At 28.0% G+C, this 23718-nt stretch overlaps 4 protein-coding genes across 4 annotated transcripts; 2 read left to right on the top strand and 2 right to left on the bottom strand.

The window, feature by feature from the left end:
* Positions 1–2153: 2153 nt before the first annotated feature.
* LOC108782860 (serine protease snake) lies at positions 2154–4043 on the bottom strand. Its single transcript, XM_018551241.1, has 4 exons — positions 3808–4043; positions 3312–3573; positions 2720–2967; positions 2154–2488 (listed from the first exon to the last, which is right to left on the bottom strand). Exons 1-4 carry the CDS (start codon positions 3836–3838, stop codon positions 2154–2156), a joined length of 876 nt encoding a protein of 291 aa, XP_018406743.1. The 5' UTR covers positions 3839–4043.
* A 2922-nt stretch (positions 4044–6965) lies between these two features.
* Positions 6966–16032, bottom strand: LOC108782765 (spermine oxidase). The gene is made up of 13 exons (XM_018551122.1): positions 15881–16032; positions 15454–15721; positions 11828–12041; positions 11474–11707; positions 11244–11375; positions 10880–11079; positions 10669–10789; positions 10318–10424; positions 8772–8953; positions 8473–8553; positions 8099–8412; positions 7294–8037; positions 6966–7094 (listed from the first exon to the last, which is right to left on the bottom strand). The coding sequence occupies exons 1-13, from the start codon at positions 16026–16028 to the stop codon at positions 6966–6968; spliced, it is 2874 nt and encodes a 957-aa protein (XP_018406624.1). The 5' UTR covers positions 16029–16032.
* On the top strand, positions 12424–15128 carry LOC108782859 (uncharacterized). The gene is made up of 7 exons (XM_018551240.1): positions 12424–12742; positions 12919–13162; positions 13291–13486; positions 13900–14033; positions 14131–14313; positions 14561–14730; positions 14937–15128. Exons 1-7 carry the CDS (start codon positions 12729–12731, stop codon positions 15061–15063), a joined length of 1068 nt encoding a protein of 355 aa, XP_018406742.1. The 5' UTR covers positions 12424–12728; the 3' UTR covers positions 15064–15128.
* Positions 16033–17360: 1328 nt separating the features above from the next.
* Positions 17361–23194, top strand: LOC108782797 (uncharacterized). Its single transcript, XM_018551166.1, has 12 exons — positions 17361–17382; positions 17614–18074; positions 18790–18854; positions 19137–19365; positions 19449–19574; positions 19717–20004; positions 20193–20318; positions 20453–20900; positions 21303–22248; positions 22371–22497; positions 22602–22744; positions 22914–23194. Exons 2-12 carry the CDS (start codon positions 17816–17818, stop codon positions 23130–23132), a joined length of 2976 nt encoding a protein of 991 aa, XP_018406668.1. The 5' UTR covers positions 17361–17382; positions 17614–17815; the 3' UTR covers positions 23133–23194.
* Positions 23195–23718: the final 524 nt, after the last annotated feature.

Raw genomic sequence — 23718 nt, 5'->3', positions numbered from 1 at the left:
ATAAAGTTGATATAATTATATAAATTTGTTATCGTTATGTGAATAGTACATCTTTAAGAAATGTTCTTATTGATGAGAAATTTGATTTTAATTTTTAATGTTATTAATCGCTGATTATCAATTTAGAATAATTATCAATTTGTTTTGAAAACACAGAACCTGAATGCCTCTGCCTCATAATATTCTTGCAACAAAATAAGAAAAAAGAAAGAAGAAATGTAGATAAGAATAGATCATTCGTCAAGAATAAATGTAAAGTGGCCACTGTTTATCTTCGTTCATAAGCGTTTGATTGGTCAATTAAACATCTCTGATTCTAATTAATTCAAGTAGATAAAATGTATATTCTACAAAAATGTACGATATACAAAAATATCAATAGAATAGGAAAAAAACAAATTAATCCAGTATCACTATAATCAACAAACAATATAAAAATTAATAGAAAAAGTATAATAAAGATTCTTAAGATGAAATTAAAATAACTAATAGTTTAGAGTTAATGAAATAACAGCATGGTAATTTTAGTGTAAGGAGAATGATGTCATGCTTACATAAGATCTCGTCTAAGATGCTGTTCGAGCCGATTAATAGTGATAATGTTACACTTTTTCTTACACGATTATTGCTGGATTATTGTAACATATTTTGTTGGATATTCCATCAATTTTAAAGAATCCTGCACTAATTATTTAAAAAATTAAGTCCCCATGAAATGAGTTAATTTTTAAATGATATAACTTACAATGTGACAAACAAAAGATGTCGTAAACACAAGACTCAATAACAGCAAATTATAATGACGCGTGATTTCATGCAAAGTGTGGTCGACTACTGCAATAGTAGTTGGTAGATACCCCTCAGTGAGAAATGACAATGGAATCAACGTCGAATTGACATTGATTCCATTGTCATTTCTCCTAGGCCAGCCCACACCTCGTCAAAAGATTATGATGTATTACAAGGTCAAGAAATGACGTTATCAAGGAATGAGAATTTTAGATTAACAGCTCAATTGCTTAATATATAAAGCATTCAAATTATTGCATAGTGGGATTCTTATTAATCTACTTTTTATTAATTATTTTGTTATAAAAATTAATATATGTGTAGAATAAGAAATAGAAGTATACATACAAGATTATCCAAAAAATGTGAGTTTTGAACTTTGAAAGAAATATAAATAAAAGAAGTAGAAATTATTTAATAATAAGGAAATTGGATACATGGTCTAAGCTTAACAATCTTTCCTATAATTTTTTATTAAACGATCTAAAATTAAAAACTATAATAATCAATGCGAATCTAAAAGAAAAAAACATTTCTGAAAATTTAAAAAAGAAACTGAGACATTTCCGTATAGGCGCGTAAAAGATTTTAAGGAAAAGTAACATTTAAATTACGTTGGATAGACATAATACCTAATATGACCTAAGTGTGTTTTCCTCTTATTCGTAAAAAAAAAATGATAGAAAAATGGAAACTAAAATAATTCACAAACGACTTTTATAAAATTATAATTTAAGTTTATTAATTTATATTGACGTATTTACATATGCAACAACATTTAACTGTACAAAACACACAATTAAAATCACAATAAAGATCATAGATATGATATCACAGCAGGTTCGTGATTCGGCTCGAGGTTCGGTTCGAGAATCAGCTGAATAATTTTTATATGCTTTGGATTTACATGTCAAGTGCAAAAGATAAAATTTTGAATAATTTACAAAATATGCAACGACTCGATATAATAAACTAAATTATTATATCATAATTACAACAACGGATTCACATGAAATTGTTCACAATAGCATCTTAATTTATTTCTACTTTATATTTAATCTAATCAAAATCGCAAACTGTTCATCTCTACCACAGTTAATTGTCTATAATTTTCACTATATGCAATAATTGAAACATATATAATTTGCTAAAATTGCAAAATTATTTTTACATGATATTACATTTTTAAATAATCAATGGTATTATAAAATAATGAGTAAGGAAAATTTTGTAAATGTTACAAATTTCTCATTTCTTCAATAAAAATTTAACTGTTACATTTATTTGATAACTAATAATTCCCTTAAGACTTATTTTAGCGAAATACAATTAATTTTAAAAATTTTTCATAAACATTGAATAAATTACGGTTGTTCTTCTTGTGGCCAGACAATATTTTCAATCCATGAAAGATAATGCGACACTTTAGTATAAACACCAGGAATGCCGATCGTCGCGCAACCCTGACCAAAACTAGTGATACCAATTATTTGAAAGAGGCATTCGCTTTCAGAATCGAGTATTTGTAGAGGACCACCGGAATCTCCTTGGCAAGTGTCCTTAAGTGTGCCACCAGCACAAATCATACTTGGTGTAATACCATACGGAATTTCTGTAGAATTGTTATGCCGCACTGTACACGACAAATTGTCTACTATATCCAGCTTAGCCTTTTGTAATCGGTCGCTCAATTCTCCACCTGAAGTACAAAATTTAATTTGAATCGATACTCCTACCTAATAAAAATGTTTAACTTTTATAATGAAGGGCTTTGCATTTATTAAGAATCTCCTACTATACATGTAAGTTCTCAATAAATATAGAATCTTCGGACATTTAGATTTTCAAAAAAATTTACTTTACGATTCTTTTTTTCAATTTTCAGGATTTCATAGTAAGTTTCAACATAAGGAATTGCAGAACTACTTACCGTATTGAATATTACCCCAGCCGCTTACCCAAGCTTGTGTGGGCATTATATCATAACGCTGATAAAGACACGCGGGTCGTATAGATGTGCTAAAAGTAACGGGGGTCATGAGCTGTAACAAAGCTATATCCGCATATATCGCGGGTGGTTTGTAATCCGGATGAGTTTTTATGTCTTTAATGACAGTCGTGATGCCTTTTTGATCTGTCAAGCTATGAAAGCCTATCCTTGCGTCAGTTACACCACCGCTACAAAAAAATACAATATGTATAAGACTACATTTTTTAATCAAGTCTTAAAATAATTGCAAGACATCAGTCATTTAAGAAAGTTATATTTTAGATCTGTAATTTCTATTACATTTAAATGATAAAATCAAGTATACTTTTTAAATTTTATAATTTTTGTCTAAAGATTGTATAAAATTTTGAAAAATTTATTAATACAGCATTAATCTTGAAAAGTATTTTCAAATTTTGAGATTTTATCTAATTCATTGTTACATTCAATAAAATGGCTATCAGAAAAATAATAAAAGTTTTTTCGTCAAAATTCTTAAATATTTTAATGGAAAAGAAGTACTAAAATTTACTCTGTTCCATGAGTGCAATGCGCAGCAGAAATCACCCAGATATGTGAAATTAGCGTGCCACCGCAGCGCAATTCAAATTCGTCGGAATTGCGTTTACCTAGAGCAACCATGTGAGGGAACTCGTCAACTCGTGCTTCGGTACCACCAACCACCAAACGATTCGCATTCCCGCAGGTATTAATCACCTTGCGCACGTCCGATAAACCAGTCAGAACCGTTATGAAAGATGTACCCGCAATTTCGGCTATATATTCCTCACACTCTGAAATTTATTTTATGGATGTATTGTGATTTATGTTGAATATATAAGATGTACTGAAATATATGTATGAAGTAAATATAATAGAATCAATCAGTCATTTAAGTGCCTGTTAAACGGATATTTATAAAAATGTAAATACTTATACTTTTAGACTTTTATATCTGCAAATTTGTCTACCTTATACAATTAATACCTAATATGAAATACGAGTTCATAATCACAATTTATACTTACTAAGTTCTGATATTGCTGTCACTGGATTCATCTTAAAGGATAATAAATCCTTGATTGACGGTAAGCGTGAAACTGGAAGATAAATATTTGGAAAAGTAGAAGTGTCAAACGTTATTAGATTAAGTTTTCGTAATAAAATTGGGCAATACAAATTCTTTTATATTCTTTTAGAAAACACGATTAAAATAGTTAGAAAATATAGGCCTATTCTTTTTCTCTGTACTGTGTGCACCAGTTTAAACAGTGCAGGCAAAAAGAATAAGCCTATCAAAAGAAAGTCGGCTAAGGGTACATATGTCTAACCCATGGTACTCTGGGCATGAGGTACCATGGGTCATTTCTAAAAATTTCTTTTTTGATTTTTATTTAAAAAACAAATCAAAATTTATGAAAAATGCTCAATAAATCTTAAAATATACATTATCCCTTAATTATAAAAAAATTGAGATCAAAAATCTTACATTTTAATGTATTTTTTACTTTTAATTTTGAATTTTGTGACTCATGGTGCCCCGGTCTCCTCTATTAATGTAAAATATATTAATATTTGATAGTGATGTGTAACGAATCATAAACTATAGAAGATTCAATGTTAACTTGTATATCAGTATCAAGGTTGAAAAAAAGCTTGTTATTATTATTAGGAAAAATAGATTGAAATTACTATTAGAAAATATTATATTGAAAGTTTGTAATACAAAATTGTATGTGATATAGTATACAACTTGACAAGAATAAATTTTCACTTCTATTGTTTGATAATTGCAAGAAAAAATAATTTTGAATATTAGAATGATTTATGTATCTACGATTAGTGGAAATTGCAATTCTTTCCACTAATTGCCTGAACTAAAAGTTGAATATTGTTTGAGTTCCTTTTCTTCTTCAAAGAATCATCATTATCTAAAAAATATACAAAGCCTGTACTCAATTGATACAGCTAAATATTTTTATAAGCGTATGTCATTTTATACGTATATACATATATTATCTCGTTTACATTATCTTATATGATATAATATTAAATTAAATGTGTGCAAAAATTCATGGAATCGCATTATATGTTACTAGAATTTAGTGTAAAATTTATATTACTATATATATATATATATATATATATATATATATATCGAACAAATATTCATTTCATTATTTGTTATGCATAGATTTTGTTTTAATTTTATTTAATAATAAAGTCCGTAAATAACAATCATCGTAAACAACGATCACAATAACGCGATAACATAATTTAACAACGTGTATTTAACGAACATAATTTAACACGTATTTAACAACGCAAAATGATGCACACAATGGGCTCTTAGCTATAAATAACATCTAAAATAATCGTGAATTCTTCCTACCTACGGACCAAACGGAAACCACATCAAGGATTACCAAGATTACAACTAGGCCAAAATAAAAATTCATTACGAAAGAAAAACGCGTGGAAGACACAAGAATATCGGATATTTAATGTCAAGGCGACATCAATCTGACGACAGAAATAAGCTGCTGTGAGGATTAATGGTTGTGGAATCTGCGTTTTTCTCTTTTTCTCTCCCCCCCCTCTCTCTCTCTCTCTCTCTCTCTCTCTCTCTCTCTCTCTTTCATCTTTTCTTCCTGATATTACAGAGATTGAAATAAAGTAGTGAGTACTATTCGTCTTCGATCAACGTTTGATTGGTCAGTTTCGGAATACCCGATGCAATTAGTCAAAACGGATAAACCAGTTAGTGTATTCCGCAAAAATTGTTGAGATAAGAAGATACTGACAAAACAGCAGAAAACGACAAACCAATCTGCAGTATTATTAATCAATATACAAAAATATAAAAAATAATATGTATATATACATACAATTTTTTGGACTACAAAATTTTAAAGAATACTAATTAGTTAATTAATATGCAAAATTGGATTCAGGTGAAATAAATCAGTTTTTGTCAATATCAATAGTATTTTCTTTTATAATATAATATCTACAATTTAATATTTATATAAAATAGAAACACGTGATAAAACTAAAAATAAATAAATACATAACAAAATATCTTCAATAAGATAATTATCTCTGAATATTAGATGATTACTTTAATTTTTTAGATTTCATTATTTTATCTTAAGCAAGATGGAAGATTTAGTACTTATTTTATTATTCAACGTTATGCAAATGCAAGTTTTATCTTGAGGAAAACAAGAATGTTCAACAAGACACAATTCTAAGAAAATAGATCCAGGAGAAACTGGGCATCGAAGTGAATAGATCGCTAAACTTAAATATGACTATTGTAAGTATCCAAAGAGAATTATGGCAATATATATTCATGTTATGTATTTTTCATGTTATGTTTAAAAATATTAAGAAAGTTACTTCGAAAAAATGTGTTTTCTGCTGAATTCTATAGCAACAGAAATATTTTTTAATTAATAAATAACAGATATTTAGACCTAATATAATGTAGATATATCTAAAAAATTACTAAATAAATAAAAGTTGTAATAAAAATGTACATAGTGCAAAGTTTCAAACTAAATTAGGCTGAAAGACGTCTTATGTCAAATAAATTTAGACTTAATTTAATTGTAGAATGGGCTTAAAATATAATTGAGAACATAATCCATTGTATCTTGAATAAGAGTATTTCAGTATTTATCTATAAAATTGGCAAGATTACAAATTTATCTTCTTAATATTTTTGCAAAATAAAAAGAAAAGGAAAAAAGTATAGATATGGATTAACATTCACTAAGAATACATGTAAAGTAAGCATTCATCTTTAATTGGTTAATTGGGAAGCTGACGAAATTAATCAAAGTAAACAATCTAATTAGTGTATTCAATAAAAATTTGTAAAACTTACAAAAAATGAAAATATATCTATATATCAATAGTGTTGCGCGACGAAGTAGGAATAGAAGTCGAAATAAAAAAAGTGAAGTTATTTAATAATAAATAAATTTAAAATTAATATCAACATCTAATAAATTAAATTATATGAATTATTACACAAACTATATAAAATACATACGTGTAAAATAAAAAAAAATTATTACTGAATAATTTTGTAATAAACAGAAAAATATAATACACAACAATTAACAATTTTTATTTTGTACTAATATATTTATATGTACATGCCAATATATTTACGTATTTACTTAATACTCATGTGATGTTGTAAAAATACTTCAGCTTGATGGACTCCTGTCTCGTAAGCTCCGTGCGTCGTCGAGTAAAACTCGTCATGTGTAGCTTCGCCAGCGAACAGTATGATTGGAAGAGTCTGTTATATTTGCAAAAATTCATAAATATAAATTTTAACTTGTTTTTTTAAATTTATTTTTTCATATCTTTACATTATCTTAATTAAATAATAAGAAAATGTTTAAAAATATGACTCTAAAATCTTCAATTTTTTAAGAGTGAAAACATGTTAAATAAAATATGCTTATTGATAAATTATGTAAATACGATAATCTTACCTTTTTCCTTTTCATATCAATTTGCATTGTCGCCCAGATTGGTTCAATTAATATCTTTGGTGAAACATTATCCTCCTCACAATTCTTCGTAATGTGACTGTAACCGCCTCTCACGTATGTATTATCGTTCCACTTAGTTCGGACGCATTTTTTTATTGGCGGTATATCGCAAAACCGAACATATCGCATTAAAAGATTTATACAATCTTGCGCAATAGTTTCCTCCGACAATTCCTCAATAATACACGCCCCTCGCCCGCCGACCCACGCTATAAGAGTGGCCGGATGAATTGGCAAAACATCGAATCCTGTGACATACTTGGTCCATTCCGGCAAAGATGAGTGATCGGCGTCTCTACGCCAAAGCAATTGGAAGCCATTCACACCTCTTTGCCACCAGGGTTCGCCAAAGTCTAAGAAAATCTTATTAATCGTTCCGAAACCAAGATGCTCAATAGCAACGCTCAGACGATTTGGTAATAGTGGTTGGAACATCTTCTGATGGTTACTCTTCAAATAACCAAGCGAACAAGTAATTATAACCGCATCAGCGAGAATTTCAGTGCCATCGAAAGTTTTCACGATGATTGGAGAATTATTTGAAGAGTCAATAGAATTCCGCCAGTGAATGGCCTCCACAGGAGTGGATAAACGTACCTTTTGCTTATCCAGATTGTCAACGATAAGATTCGTTAAAGAGCTATAGCCGGATTTGAAAAGTAAATGTTCTGGTCCGCCAACGTACTGTAGAAATTATTGTTCTTACAGTGTTTATTTTTGAAACTATGATTAAAATTAGGTTTACCTTGAATTTTCCCCAAAGAACTGCTGACAAATCGTCTAACGAGTGGCAGGAATTATCCACTAGGAGAAACCGTACATTCCAATCGAAAATTTCTTCCTTCATCTTCCTCTCCTCCGGAGGATCATTTCTCTCGTGTAAATAATCTTCAAATCTACTTCTCATAATAGAACCGATATTCTCCTGCTTTTTTAAAGACTTTTGAGATTCGCAGATATCATCCAAGACGGTTCGTACGAGATCGTCGACTTCATGAACCAAGTTGTCGCTCATTATCGTTCCGTCGTCGCGTAAAAAAATTCCGTCACCATCCGTACCTTGAATTGTCGATATTAAATCATTGTTGAGACAGTATTGTGCAAGCCTACTCTTATCACCATGTAAAAATTGTGCTCCGCAATCTACCCAGCCGTTATCCCATGAAATGGAATGAATTCTTCCTCCAACTTTGTCTTGAGCTGTGAAATAAGATAAAGATTCAGGGAATTATATTTTTGTTTTTTTTTATTCGGAACTATTTTTCTTAGTATAAATTAATTTTTTTAGTATAAATTTTTATATTAAGATGATTTATTTATATTAGAGTGTCTTAAAGATTAGTCTCTCAAACTAATCAGATTGAACAAAAAATTAATTAATGTTAAATTCTTAAGAGATATCACATATGTGTATATACCCTCGAGAAGAAGATAATCCATAAATCCCACATCCTCCAGAGTCTTCGCCGCTGCTAATCCAGCAATTCCCGCGCCTACTATCACAACTCTCGTCTTTTCTTTTCTTCTCGCATTTGTATCAATCTCTATCCGTAATGCTTCATCGAAGTTGTCAATCAGCTGATCTAATCGATCGTACGTTCTACGTCATCCGAAGTAATTAGTCCAATATATATATATCATATAAAATATAAATAAGCATATATACACATACATATATACCGTTTGCTTTTTATAAATTTATTCTAACAATAAGTCACAAATATTCTATTCTATATAAAAACTACATGTATAAATAAACTTCAGGATTTATTTGAAAAGATCCAATAATGATCTATAACAGGAATTACGAATAATAATAATTAAATAATGATCACAATAAATAGATAATAACAATATAAACATTATTTCTCTCACTATTAACGTTATAGCATATATTTCGTGTAAATTGTATGTTTCTACATTAATTTATAGTGTTAAAATTTTACGTTATTTACAATATACAATATATTTTTATACAAATGTTTACATTTTATAAATAAGTATTGTTGTGTCTTAAATATTTGTCTATGGTGAATATTTAAAATTACAAATATATTTCTAGTTTTCCGCAATCCATTTATTATGAAGGTGTAGTTGTAGAAGATGTAGTTAAAGGTGGGAGTTTAATTGCCTAAGAAAAAGCATGCAATCAAATGTAAATACAATTGCAAAATTATTTGTGCAAAATTTGAATGTTAATATGTTTAAAAGCAAGAATAAGTAAGCATAAGAGACTTTATTCCTTAAGTCTCATATAAAATAAAAAATACAATAAGTGCAAAAAGTATTCCTGTAAGACATATTTCAAAAAACTTTATTTTTAAAAAGAAAATATCATTAAATAATTTATTAACACAAAGGATAAAATAGATTATACATTTTTTAAAATTACTTTATCTTAAAAGATGTATAATGATAAATATATATTATCTTAAAAATAAGCGAAAATAAAAAAAATTGTATAATTTGGATACACAAAAAATATTTGTATATAACTAAACAATTTAGTTTTTAAGACTATAAACACGCGAAGCTCGTTTGTATATACATAGAAAGAATATAATCATTGATATAACTGCATATGATAATAGATATGTATAATGCAACACAAAACGAAATCGTGTAACAGCAAAAATAATGGGAAAAAATATATTATACATGCTTGCATAAAGAGATATACATCTTTAAAATTAAATTTTACTTAACAGATTACTCCCTTTTTCATTCAATTTTATTAAACTGGAAAAAATTTAAAATTTATATTTTAAAAAATATAAAAATTTCTATTAAAAAACCTGGTAAACAATATTTCACAAACATGTTTTAAAAAAATTAAATTTTTGCAATTTTTTAAAAATATTTTGGTTTAAGTAAAATAATAAAAATGCATTTAAAGCATTATTGAAATATTACAATTGCACTTATTACGCTTTCAGGTTTTAAACGAATTTTAACAGATATTACCTTTTAAAATCGATCAGTCTTTCCACTTCGCGGAAACCAGTTTCTATGGCACCGTGTACAGTCGAATAATAATGATCATGCGTAGCTTCTCCAGCAAAAAGGATTACCTAACCACAAGATGCATTTTATTAATTTTAATAATCTTTTATATACAATAATCTTTTATATATAATATAATTCAATTTATGTAAGATAAAAATATGTGATAAGTTAAAGTTAAAAATCAAAGAACACATTTTGGATATTATCATCAAAATGAAGAAAATTAAGAAATTAATTATATAATAGTGTTTTATATAATAATTTATACAATATTAAAAAATATGTTGTTTTTATTTTGAGATTACATACTGGTTTATTTCCAATCATAATTGGATCAGCCAGATCTCTTGGTTTTACACCCATTCGCTCGGAAACCATGCTTTGAAAACTATATGAGCCCCGAAAATGTTCATTAGTATACCATTTAGATCTAAAAATAAAAAATAATAATTCAGAGAAACCTTAATATTATTTTCCTTTTAATCAGTTCCAACATTACTTTAATTTAATTGGACATTACCTTAATATTCTTATTGGCTTGACAACATTGTAATGTTTACCAAACGAATTTTTTAACAATAAATATAATCCATCGAATACGTCAGTATCCGATAAGGTTTCCATGTGCCTTGCATTTTTTCCAGTTATCCAAGCACATAGGAGATTCGGTTGATGAGCCACGATAAAAAACGAAAACACATCGCACAACCACTCACTATACTAAAATAAATATTTGATTACAAGATTAATAAAAGAACAGTAAAGATAAAAAATTACCGAAACTGATTTTGATAAACGAACAATAATATAAACATATATTATTGTTCATTTATTAATTTCTATGTTTAAGAGAGTGGAATTTATACATTCAAATATCTACTTACTTGTCCATGAATTTGTACGAATTCCTTTTTATCTTTTTCCGGCCAGATTAAATTAAAACTGACTTTGTCCTCCGGCCACCATCTGTGCGGAAATTCGAGAAAAATCTTGTTCGCTGTTCCAATATCTAAGCTCTAATGACGGAATAATTAATTTTTATCAACTATATAAAATATTATTTTATTTACTGCGTGTATTAATGCCAATATGCAATTTATGTTGTTAATAAAACCTCTATCACGCGTTGTTTCTTCTGTGACAAAGATGGAACAAACATCGAGGAATGTTTTTCCTTCAGAACACCTAGAGACCCAGTGAATATAACATGTGATGCGGAATACTCGCATCCGTCTCTGGTAATAACCATTACATTCTCGTCTGAACTATAATTGATAGTTGCCACAACTTTTCCGAACTCTATTTTTTCCATTACTGGTAAACGTTTCTCTGGGTTTGGAATTTTTTGCTGATAAAATAATCATATTACTTAATTAGACAAAAATAATAGATATACATTATTTAATAATGTATTGCTTTACTAAAATGTATTATATAAACATATTAAAAATATTAAGTAATCTCTTACCATTAACAGATCAAAAATTGTTTTATAACCATAGTTTTTCCAATTCAACACAAGATCGCCCTCGCATTCCCGATATTCTGTCAAACTTTTCACAGAAATATCAAACCATGTGTCACTACATTGTATAGAATTTTCCATTTTTTCTATCCAAGATAAATATTCAGCAACTCGGGCACGATTCGTGAAAGGCTTTGTATCAAAAGTTTTATAATATCTACAACGTTAATGTAATAATTAAATATACTACATTAATCATAATGTATTATTATAATATTAATCCAACATTTGATTTGTATTTATCTACATACTATAAAACTTAATTTTCAATAAAATGCAAAATAATTGAATAAATTGTAATTTTTTTTCTTTTTATCTATTTCTCTTTCTCAGCTGTTACTATAATATTTCATAAACTCTATTAAATGGTATATTAATTATTAATTTTGCACTCATGTGTGGTTTTATGTATCGAATAATGCTTACATTTATTAAAAAATATTTTATTTGGTAAATTTATTTATACTGTAAGGCAATTTTGTGAACGAAGGCAAGAATTTGTATACTTTACATTATTCTGATTCAAATTTTGAGCGGGTAGAAAGCAGTGAATCATCAACCTTGTACTGAATTGTGGTGGGGAGACTAACACCAGCAGCATGTTGCAATCATCATACTGTCACATAAAGAAAGTAGAGCCTCTAATTGTAATATTTGGTTTTTACTGAATTATTCGATTTGAGATCTATATTTTTTAATACAGATCTTTAAATATCCCAATGGAAATATTCCATGTTCATGTCTCTGCAAGTTGTTATAAAAGCAAGCACAGTGGTAATGCAATCAAATCATACTGATACTTGCAATAACAACCTAACTTTTCTTACCAATAAAACTCAGCAAGATGTTTGCGAAAAGGTAACTATCTAAATATTAAGTTAGATACTATTAATTTTACAATCATAACTAATTTTATTATCACAAAAAATAATGGAAGATTGAATTTTTACAAATTCAAAATTTTTAATTATTGTATAAATAATATGTGTCATCTTAAAGAAAATGCGAATGTTCAGTGAAAGATACAATTATAGGAAAATAGATCCAGAACTGGAGAAACTGAGAAATGAAGTAGATGGGCCACCAAATTTAGATATGACTATTGTGAATATTCAGAGAGAATCATCATGCATTCATGCTGCATATTTGTTTGAGCATATTGGTAAAGCTACGTTACAAAAGCTATGTTTGTCACTGAGTTCTACAGCAACAGGGAAGATCTACGATGGATGGCAAGAGTTTGCAGCACATATGGGCTTAACAATGGAACAGATACGTGTAAGATTATCAGAAAAATGACGATTATAATAAGTAACAAGTATGCATATAAACTTAAGCTAATTCATATACATATTATTCTATAATAATGATGTAAATATAATATAATATCATTTGTTATTGTCCAGTGCATAGATTATGACTTCAAAGGGCTCCAGGATCCAACATATTATGTGCTTTTGGCTTACGTGCAATCTCCAGAGGCAACAATAGATAAAATTCTGAGTGCTTTACAAAAAATGCAACGACTCGATGTAATAAACCAAATTACGGATTCTGTACATGATTTAATCAATGCTGCATCACAACATGTCATAAACCATGGTAAAAAAAAACAGTAACATTTTTTTTCTGATATTACAAAATAAATCATGAGTCAAGTCAAATTCGGAAAATAAGTCTTCAAAAATGTCATAATGATATACAATTATATTAACCATTAATATATACAATGATTCTTTATTATACAATAAATCATTCGTGTTATGGGTTAATTTTCATCACTTTAACAAATATATAAAAAAAAATTATTAAGTAATTTGTATATATACTTTAACATTTTTAGAAAGTATTTATAAAGTTGTGTATTATGTATAAAAAAAATTGTATATAAATGTTATAAAAGGGTGTAATTACTCTCCTACTTTATCGAAGAAAATAACTGAGTAAGTCACGAATAATCCAATCATATATGTATGTACATTAGGCTTAATTATTTGTTCTATACACTTATTTAGGACCTAAAATAATTCAACCTGGACACATACCAAAAGCACCATTAGTTCTGAGTCCAATTTCAAGAGTGGAATGTGAAATTAGAATAAAAGAAAATGAATCAATGTATACTCCACAAGATAATCAACAAAAGAAGGTTGCTGAACTGATTAATATATATTCATAAATTTTTTTTTTTACAAAGAGTAAGATTTTAAGCTAAAATTTTTTTAATATTACATGTATCATATCAGCATAAACAAACGTATGGCAGTATAGTTATGCTGACATTTGCTAATGACGGTTTGCCAACTGCTGAGTATATCACAAAGATATTCAGATCCAAACAACCACGAATTGGTGTGCTTATATTACAAGAGCAAGAGAAACAAGTCTATAGTCGAGCTGAAGAATTCATAGACGACTGTTTCAAGCAGGTAAATTAATGTCTTCTCTTTCTTGATAGCCTCAAACATTAACTTCCTAGAGGTGTTTTATGTAAACTTTGACTTCTTAACTTTATCTGTTACAATTTTTATGAAATAGAAAGATGAGCCCTCTATTCAATTTCCATTCTGGAGAATCACATTTTAGAAGAACCGAATTTCCTTTTTAAACTTCTAATTATGTAAATTTCTTTTAACATCAACTGTCATTAAATACTATACATTAATCTACTTTTAGGTCGATTATGTTATACCAATACTGACAAAAGGATACATCGAAAAAATCAATAACCCTGTAAAAACGTATGAACAGATGCATAACAATTTGGATACAAAATACTTGAAATACATATATTCTTTATTGAGATACGAATACGTAAGAAATCAATGTTGCAACAATCGTGTAAGGTATATCTAAATTGATAAGTCTTTAAAAACAAATTTTTAACAGATAATTCTTTGATAGGAGTTTTTATAATAGAATATCGTTTATATTTCTTTACGATTAATATAAAAGTATGTGTAGAACTGCCTTTGTTTATTTGCCTTCGTTTCTCTTATCAAATGTGATATGTAATGCCTTACAAAGATATGATTGTTATTTCTGTTATTAGATGTATCGTACCTGATAAAGATGTTTATACGATTGTGCGAGAGAATCTGCACCCTACATTGCAAGCATGGTTTCGCGAAAGTGATATCGATGGTTTCGTGAACAATATCCTCTTCCATAAAATTTGATATGAAAAAAGTGACATGAGTACTTACAAACTTTTACGATTAAGAAATAAAAATTTTATGAGCAACTTTTGAGCAACTTTATTTAAAAGAAAACTTCTAAAATCTATGATATTGATAGTTTTTTTTGTAAACAATATTTGTGTGTGTAAATTTAATTGTAAGTTAAACATGTATGAAGAAACTTTTCCTGAACTTTAAACGAACACAAGAATTTCATGAACAACTATTAAAAATTCAAATTTTTGGAAGATCTTTTTACAGTTTACTGATTTTTCTGTTAATATATTATGTACAAATAAATACATGTGTTGTTTATACTTTAACTTACCTTTTAATTTATATTATATTTCATTAATGTATATTCTTATAGACAAAAACAAAAGTACTTACTCTCTTATAAAGAAATCTCCAAATGATCCTCTTTCCTCTTTCAATTTTTCCTGTTTTACTTTGTCTAAATTATCATAATAAATCATCAGAGCTTTACTGCTTTCCTCAGTGGGTATTATTTCACCGTTAATAGTAATAAATTCATGTTTGTTAGAATCAAACAGATCTGCGAATGAACCTAGTAAATCATGTTTGGAGGCAAGCTCAAACACTACATTTCCAGATTCTCCATGAACCCACTGAGCTCCGAGATCCACTATATTTTCACCTGAAAATATTAAAATGTTTGTTTAGATTCAAAATTTTCTACAACATCCAAAGTTTTAAAAATATAATTGAAACTGTTACAATATCAATAAAGATAACATATACAAATAAGTTATATATTTTCATTAATTCAAGATCAATTTGGGAGGTTATTATTTACCAAAGTCTTTGGTATGTATTCTGCCACCGATCCTATCGTTGGCCTCCAATATTACAAAATCGTTTACTCCTCTCTGCAACAGTCTCGAGGCAGCAGCAATGCCAGCTGCACCTGCTCCAACAATCACGATTTTTCTTTCCTTTGGCATATTGCAAGCTTTTCTTGACGATTGCACTGCACCCAACAGTTTTACTGCACCGTTAAAGGAATATATTTGCGTATTGTTAGAGATAAATGTCAATAATGATCTTAAATGAACTTGAATTGGCTCAAGCAGATAACGCATCGAATTAGTCAAATTAAAGGTTAAGAAAGATTAGTGCTATCTCGACATGAGCAAACTACATTGGCAATTTGCACTCTTCTTAAATTCTATAAAGTAAAATTTAATCTTTACAGAATATTGTAAGAAAATTAAAGAAAAAAAGGAAATTGAAATATATTTTATATTATCCTTCGTATTTGTCTTTCCTATTAAATTTCTTTAATTCAGATATTGTATTTCATATAACAGGCCATTACTTCACACTCACTTGACTAATTTTGTTTTAATGTTAAGCGTATAATAAACAATTTTTATTCAACACTTCACTTTAGAACGTTCGAGTGAGTTCTTGAGGGTGCATTTGCAAAGCAAAGCTCCATGGGAAAAATTATACTTCTTTACCGTTGAATAAATACTAGCAAGTGGTAAATCATTTAAAAATAAAAGATTTGTTAAACATTATTAATCTCAATGATTGCTACAATTTGCTAATTCTGCACGACTGTATATACCTCACTGTGTATATTGAACACCGAAATACCGAATTTACCTGAACCTATCTAAACCTATCAAACGAAACAGCTATGAGAACGATAAGATACTCGCACATGCGCAATAAAGGGAGCGTTACTAGACTCTATTATATCTATATAGTACAAAAAAAGGAAAAATATTTTTACTTTAGGCTATAATTATAGTAATTAAGAAATTATTAATAAAATATTAATAAAATTATATATTATATATAAAATAAAATAATAGAAACAATTAATATGGTCGTTTATTAGATACATATATATCTTTAAAAAATTGTAAATAAATTTCTGTCCCCAAATTTTGATGGAACTTATAAATTGTCTGAAGTAGGCTATGGATGCGTTCCGTTTCTCGCATGGTGCGCATAATGCATCGTTTATCCTTGTTGCTCACTAAATATTAAACAAGGACAATGGATCCATCATGCGCAACATACGCAATACGGAACGCACCTTATATAGTTATAAACAAAAAAAGTGGAAATTTTACTCTGAATTTATTCAAAACTTCATTCATTCGACCACAACCTATTACATTTTAATCATGGTTCCTATAACCATTTATAAATTAACAAGTATCAAAATATAAATTTAATACCGAAATAATAGTTTATGTGAAAATCAATTCAGTTTTCTGCTTTAAAAATGTCGAAAATTTCTTTAAAGGCTTCTAGCACGAGACTTTCGCTCCAACGTTTAAAGTAAACAACCATAATGCCGTTAAAATTAAAACATTAAATTATTATGTAGAAATTATTATGTAAAGTCACATTAATAAGATATTTTATATATAATTTTAATTTTATTATTTTTTTCTTTTAACTGTGGAATATATATATATCTTCTTTTTTTTAATTAATTTTATAATTCGTGTTGATTCTGTTAATATCAATCAGATAATTTCTATATATAGATACCTTATTTATCTACAGTTTACCGACGTCTAAAAGAAAAAGTAATCATTTATTAGATTTTCGAGGAAAATGGCCGAAAGAGGATTCAAAGCTAAAACCGTTCAGATTTTGTTGTTCTCTGGATCGTTTCGATCCTCTTTCGCGATACAATCAACGAAAACCGCCTTTCAAATCTTCATTAACAGCAATAACTTCTGTAAACGAGTGTCCAGTGGCTAAAATGCAAATGAAATTTTCCATGTCCCGATTTTTTCGGGAGAAGAAAAAACCGGCCAAAACAAGAACGTCAGATGTAGGGGAACAGCAACGACTATTAAAGAATGGTGAATTAAGTTATTTCCAGATTAGTAGAAATAATCGCTTTATAAGGCAGTATCTAGAAGATGAAATTGCATTGGCAAAGGATATCTTCTGGGCAGAAAAACAAAAAATTCATAAAGAGACAAGCAACAAGGCGATAAAAATAGCAAGGAAGAAAAGTAAGCCTCTTCTAGCAGTGTAAGCAACAAAAATACAAGATTGGATTAAGAATTATTTGGACATTAAAACGCGCACTGATACATATTATAGCCGTTATACAATGATTAATATGAGTGCAAAAGTGAAATGCCACCTTCCCTTATTAATGCCACAATAAAATGTAATGATAATTTCACGATTTAATCTATTTTTTTTTATATTAAACACACTTTTTTATGTCAATTTATGTACAACACGACTTTAATATGCATTAGTGTGTATAATACTCTCAATGCGTCCAATAAAATTTGCTATATTAGACTAAATTAAGAACATGTTTTAAGACTGTGCTATAAATAAAAAAAACTAATTTATTTAACAAAATATAATATAAATGGAACATGATTATTTTATTTTATTTCTTATATAAATGCTTACTTTATTTTAACATTTGGACGAAATAATTTATCAAAATTATTGTTCTTGTGCAATATTTGAGAATAAAAAGTAGTTTAATAAAAAAAAAAGATTTAATTTAGAAAAATTGTAATGCATATATATATATATATATATTATATTAACGTTAAATTTGTAAAACTATGTGTTTTAAATTAATTAACATATCAATTTATTTTAATATATTAGTTTAAATTAATATATCAATTATTGATATATAATTATTGATATTAATTTATAATATATCAATAATTTAAATATTATTTATTCCTTCTATAGGTAAGAAACACTTACTAAAATTAAAGAAATATCCACGATGGTACCAAGATTTTTCCCCGGATCAAGTATGAACGTAAAAATAAATGATCTTGTACACATTTTGTTTCGATAAATAAAGTTTAATATTAAAATGTGATAAAAGATTATTATCTGTAAAATAGCTCAATTTTTCTCATTAGTAAAATATTATTTTTTATCTTAATATTGTATTTAAGAATATTTTTTCTAAAATAAAATTATAGTGATTCTCTTTATGTATATTATCCAGTGAGAAATGACAATGAATTAGACGTCGATTCCATTGTCATTTCTCACTGGGTATAAAATTAAGTTATATAAATTTATAGATGAAACATATAATGAAACTGGAAAATGTAATGCTCACCGATTACGAAGAGACAAAGACAAATGGCACGCAGACGACACTAATAGCTATTGGCGTTACTTCAACGTTGTTCAAATTGAAGCCGAGTACAATAAAAGAGTTATATAAATCGTGCAAATTGAATAGCGTCGATTTTCTACGAGAAATTTATAGAATCTTAACGGGAAATGATTTTTGCGAAGAGGGATATAGTATATTTCAGATTTTATTTCTATTTGAAATCTACATTAAAGAATTAATAACGTGATTCTTAATAGAATTATTTTATTTGTAGAGAAAGTTTACGATTGTAATGAGAGAATAATATTGTCGGCTATTGCATTTTTAACACTGCCAGAAACGATAAAAGAATTACATAAGAGATTGCCAACAGTGATTATGCCAAAATTACCACTAAAACGTAATTTTATATTAAAAAATATTATTAAAAAGTTTAATTAACTATTAAACTTTTACATTAATTAATAACTATCTTATCATTATTTATTGTTAAATAAAATAAATATTATTACTCTCACACACAACTATTCAATATATTTTAGCAAAATTAATAACATGTCTGGCGAGACGAAAAGATAGCTGTCCTTATAAAGAAGAATTGTTTAAACGTCCCGATTGGACTGGTTATCGAAACGCTTTGCAGAAGTGGCAAAAACATTGTAAACTAACTGCAATTCCGAAAATAATCTTACCACTAAATAAATATGACCCGTTTTTTATGAATAATAGATCAGAGTTTAAAAAGCAGAGGAAAAATATTTCCACTGAACATCTCGAAGAGATCAGTACAAAAGAGTTGCAAACAATCTCCCCAACTATGTATGAGAAAGGTAAAAATGTTTAATAGATGAATAAAATATAGAATTGTAGTAAAACTTTTAAATTTACAGTTAGCTATATTTAATGTGGATTTTGATAGCACAATAATAAATTTATCAAAATATTAATCAAATAATCATAAATATGTATGTATAATATAAATGTAATATGAATATTGATGAACTTTGCCAAGATATAGATTCCTCAAGAGAGAGACCTTTAGAATCGACAAATTTCAATATTCTTCAACCTCCAGACGATAGTAAAAAATCTAGTTTCAGAATTCTTAGCAAAAAACCAGAAACCGCTGAATACAAAATTTATGGTATATAGAATAATGCAATATCTTATTGATATTTTTTTTAATAAAAAATAGGAAATTGGTATATATAATAATTCTTATATATATAAGTTAAAAATATTTTTAAAAAAATATACAATATATAAAAAAATTATTAGGTCCGCCGAAACCATCAGGAGCAGGTAAAAAATCTTGGCTGGGAAAGAAGGACGCTCATTATATAATAGCTGGAATATCCACCAAAGATTCACATAGTTATCCTGTAACTTACGAGAACGCAGGTGTGGCCAATGTAACACCCAGCAATAGTGACGAAAAATTCTTCGCAGTGCTGAAATTCGGCGATCAGACTAAAAAGATTTTTCCCAGTGGTAGAGAAAATCTGTCAATAAAGTGGCAAGAGTGGCTACAAAACGCTAATGAAAGTTATAAACAATTGGAGGAAGAAACTGATGAGTTAATCAAGAATGTACAAGCAACTATAAAATCAGCATTTCCTGGACCTTTTTGCGATAGTTGCTGCTCGTGCCGACAGACTAGAAAATTTGAAGAACAGTTGCAACAAAGCAAAATTAACAAGGCGTTAATTGATGGAGAGAAAAATTTGTAAGAAAATTGTTATAAAGACTATATGATTTAGACAAAATTAGATATAACTTAAACAAATGGTTGTTTAAATTCTCCAATTTATTTATTATATAATTTGTCTTTTACGACCTGCAGTTTAATTAAATAGACTACAATAACAGTTGTTAGCAATTTTAATATTAATTTCAAAATTCTCGAAAATGTGGATGTTTATATCTTTACATTTTTTACGTCCTTTGATTCCAATTATAAAGTTTTGGATTCTAAAATCCTTGCGGTTTCTAAATTTTAATGTTTTTTAATCTTATAGTTCTCTTTTTGAAAACTTTTCTTCATAATTTAAAGTTATGGAATTCTAAAAGTTAAAGTTTTGAAAACTCAGTAATGTAATAAAGTACAAGAATGTTATTTTTTTGACAGATATATCACAAATTCGATGGCGATGCAATCTTCAGGACCAAATCCAACAGATGTATCAATTAATCTAGTTGTTGAGGATGAGATTAGAACAAACATACTTCATCCTATTAAAAATGTTCCACCCTGTTCATGTCCTATTCAGCAAATGGTTGATAAGGATGTTAGTCTATGTATAAGTAAGGAAATTATTCCTTGGACAAAGGAAGGATTGTGCCCTGGAAAGAAGTACAGACCTAAGGAGCCAGGTGCATATTCTTGCAAGATGTATCCTGGAGATGAATTCTGTAAGTATAATCCTTTCACGAAAGAAATAATGAAGATGGAAAGAAGAAAAATACAAAAAGAAAAAGAAAAAGAAGGTGAAGAAGAAAGAGTAAAAGAAAAGACAAAACTTATTGAAGCGGTTAAGAAGGAGATTCAAGTTCCAGAAACAGACATTATAGAAAAAAAGATAGATAAATTTATTCCTGATCCTGATTATCCTGCTTATGATAATCCTTGGAATATATCACGAACTGCGCCCCCGGCAAAAATAATTAAAACGGATTATGAAGCAACCTTGAAGTTGACATCTCCAGAATGGCCTACAACTTCTTATTTGCCATTAAAAATGCAAGAAAACCAAAATAATATATTTTCAAAAGAATTAAGTCATACAAGTGTTAAGAAGGAAACGTCCAAAGTAATAATGGGATTACAATCATTTAATAAGATGACTAGCAGCAAAATAGGACATCGAAGAGATGTATCACATAAGGAAACTACTGATAAAATAATTAGTAAAAATAAATATTCTGAGGAAATTATTGACGAGATCGATTATCAGCAAAATGAATCACATAAACAAATCAAAAAGACAAAAGAAAACATTGACGATAAAAGTCATCGAATAAATGGCGATAAGAAATATGTAAACAAATTTAATCAACTTATAGCGATAATAAAGGTACTTTTGTGAATTTTTTAATTTGAAATGAATTAACTCGCAGTATATTATTTAATATCAATCAATTATTATGTTATCTATGAATAAATGTAATATACCAATATATAGATATAAAATATTAGGTCGAATTGAAGAAAATGGCTGCAGAAGGTTATACATTCGCCAAGTTACCAAAATGTTATCTAATGCCGCAGCTTCAGGATTGGGTCATGTATAGACAGGGTGTTGTTTTCTCGGAAACGGACAAAAGTATAACTTTGATGGCAGAATTAATCGTTTCTTTTTTCAATTTTTAATTATAGCGTTTTTATAACTTTCATTTTATTTTCTTATTTACTCTTTTCTATTGTTAGAAAATTTGATGGAAAAGACACGTACCATTTGGGACATAACAAGTAGAAAAATGCTTAAGGATATCGAGAAACCATCGCTGCATATGACGAAACATCAACTGAGGAGATTGACCTTCGATCAAGCCGAGAGAATCAAGAAAAAGGTTGATGGTCAAATTATAACGCTCATTATTTGCGAATTTAACAAAAGTCACATATGTAATACATTAAATCTGTAACGTTTATTCCTATTAATTTTTAAATTTAAAAGTAATTCTTTATAGATATTAATATTTTAAAATCACTAATTGTTATAATCTGCATTTCGAATAGATTGAAAAGATCAAAGAGATATTTCACAGTGAAGTACGTAAGACACGTGTTGCTTATGCTCGTACGATGTGGAGTACCATGGAATATGGAAAATTTCCTTCTACGTCGTTCAAGAGAACTTTTTTCACATATATGGCTAGCAAAGAAGCCGATGGACACGTTTATAAACCGTGGTTGCCTTCCGAAATACGCAGAGATCTCAATTTCTGTTGCTACTAATTGCGTTGATTAATTTAATTACTGCTTATTTGATATATACACTTAGTTTAATATAGTTAAAAATTAACATACAATACCTAAAACTTTTTAATATTATATTTATTACAGTAATAAAAAACATTATTACTTATGTAAACAATTATAATAATATAAATTTATTAAATAATAAACTACATATATTTTTAACTGTATAATACATTATATTAACTACGTTCTTAAAAATTACTTTTAAATATTTAATTTCTAAATGTCAGATTAATATTTTATTTTAATTATGTAACGTATACGTATACGTACCTCTAAATAAATTTATAATAATTTTAACTTGTCTGTTGCCAAAGTCTACTTATCAGATGGTAATTTCTTTTTTCAATATATTGAACATTTATTACAATAAAATATATATATTATCTATTATTGTAATAAATATGTTTATCACCAGATGATACCTCAATTTTAATAAAATGTTTCAATATTTTCACACTGTCGCTACAGTCGCGAGTGGTGTGCTACGTGCCGGGCACTGCCGGGCACAGTAGTAGTGGTTTTTACGATTGAAATAAAGATCTTCTAATTTGAAGAAAAA

The sequence above is a fragment of the Cyphomyrmex costatus genome, unplaced genomic scaffold (genome assembly GCF_001594065.2).
Source record: "Cyphomyrmex costatus isolate MS0001 unplaced genomic scaffold, Ccosl1.0 scaffold135, whole genome shotgun sequence".
Classification (NCBI taxonomy): Eukaryota; Metazoa; Arthropoda; class Insecta; order Hymenoptera; family Formicidae; genus Cyphomyrmex; species Cyphomyrmex costatus.
The sequence above is the reverse complement of the archived record's forward strand: the minus strand, read 5'-3'. Positions and strand labels throughout refer to the sequence as shown.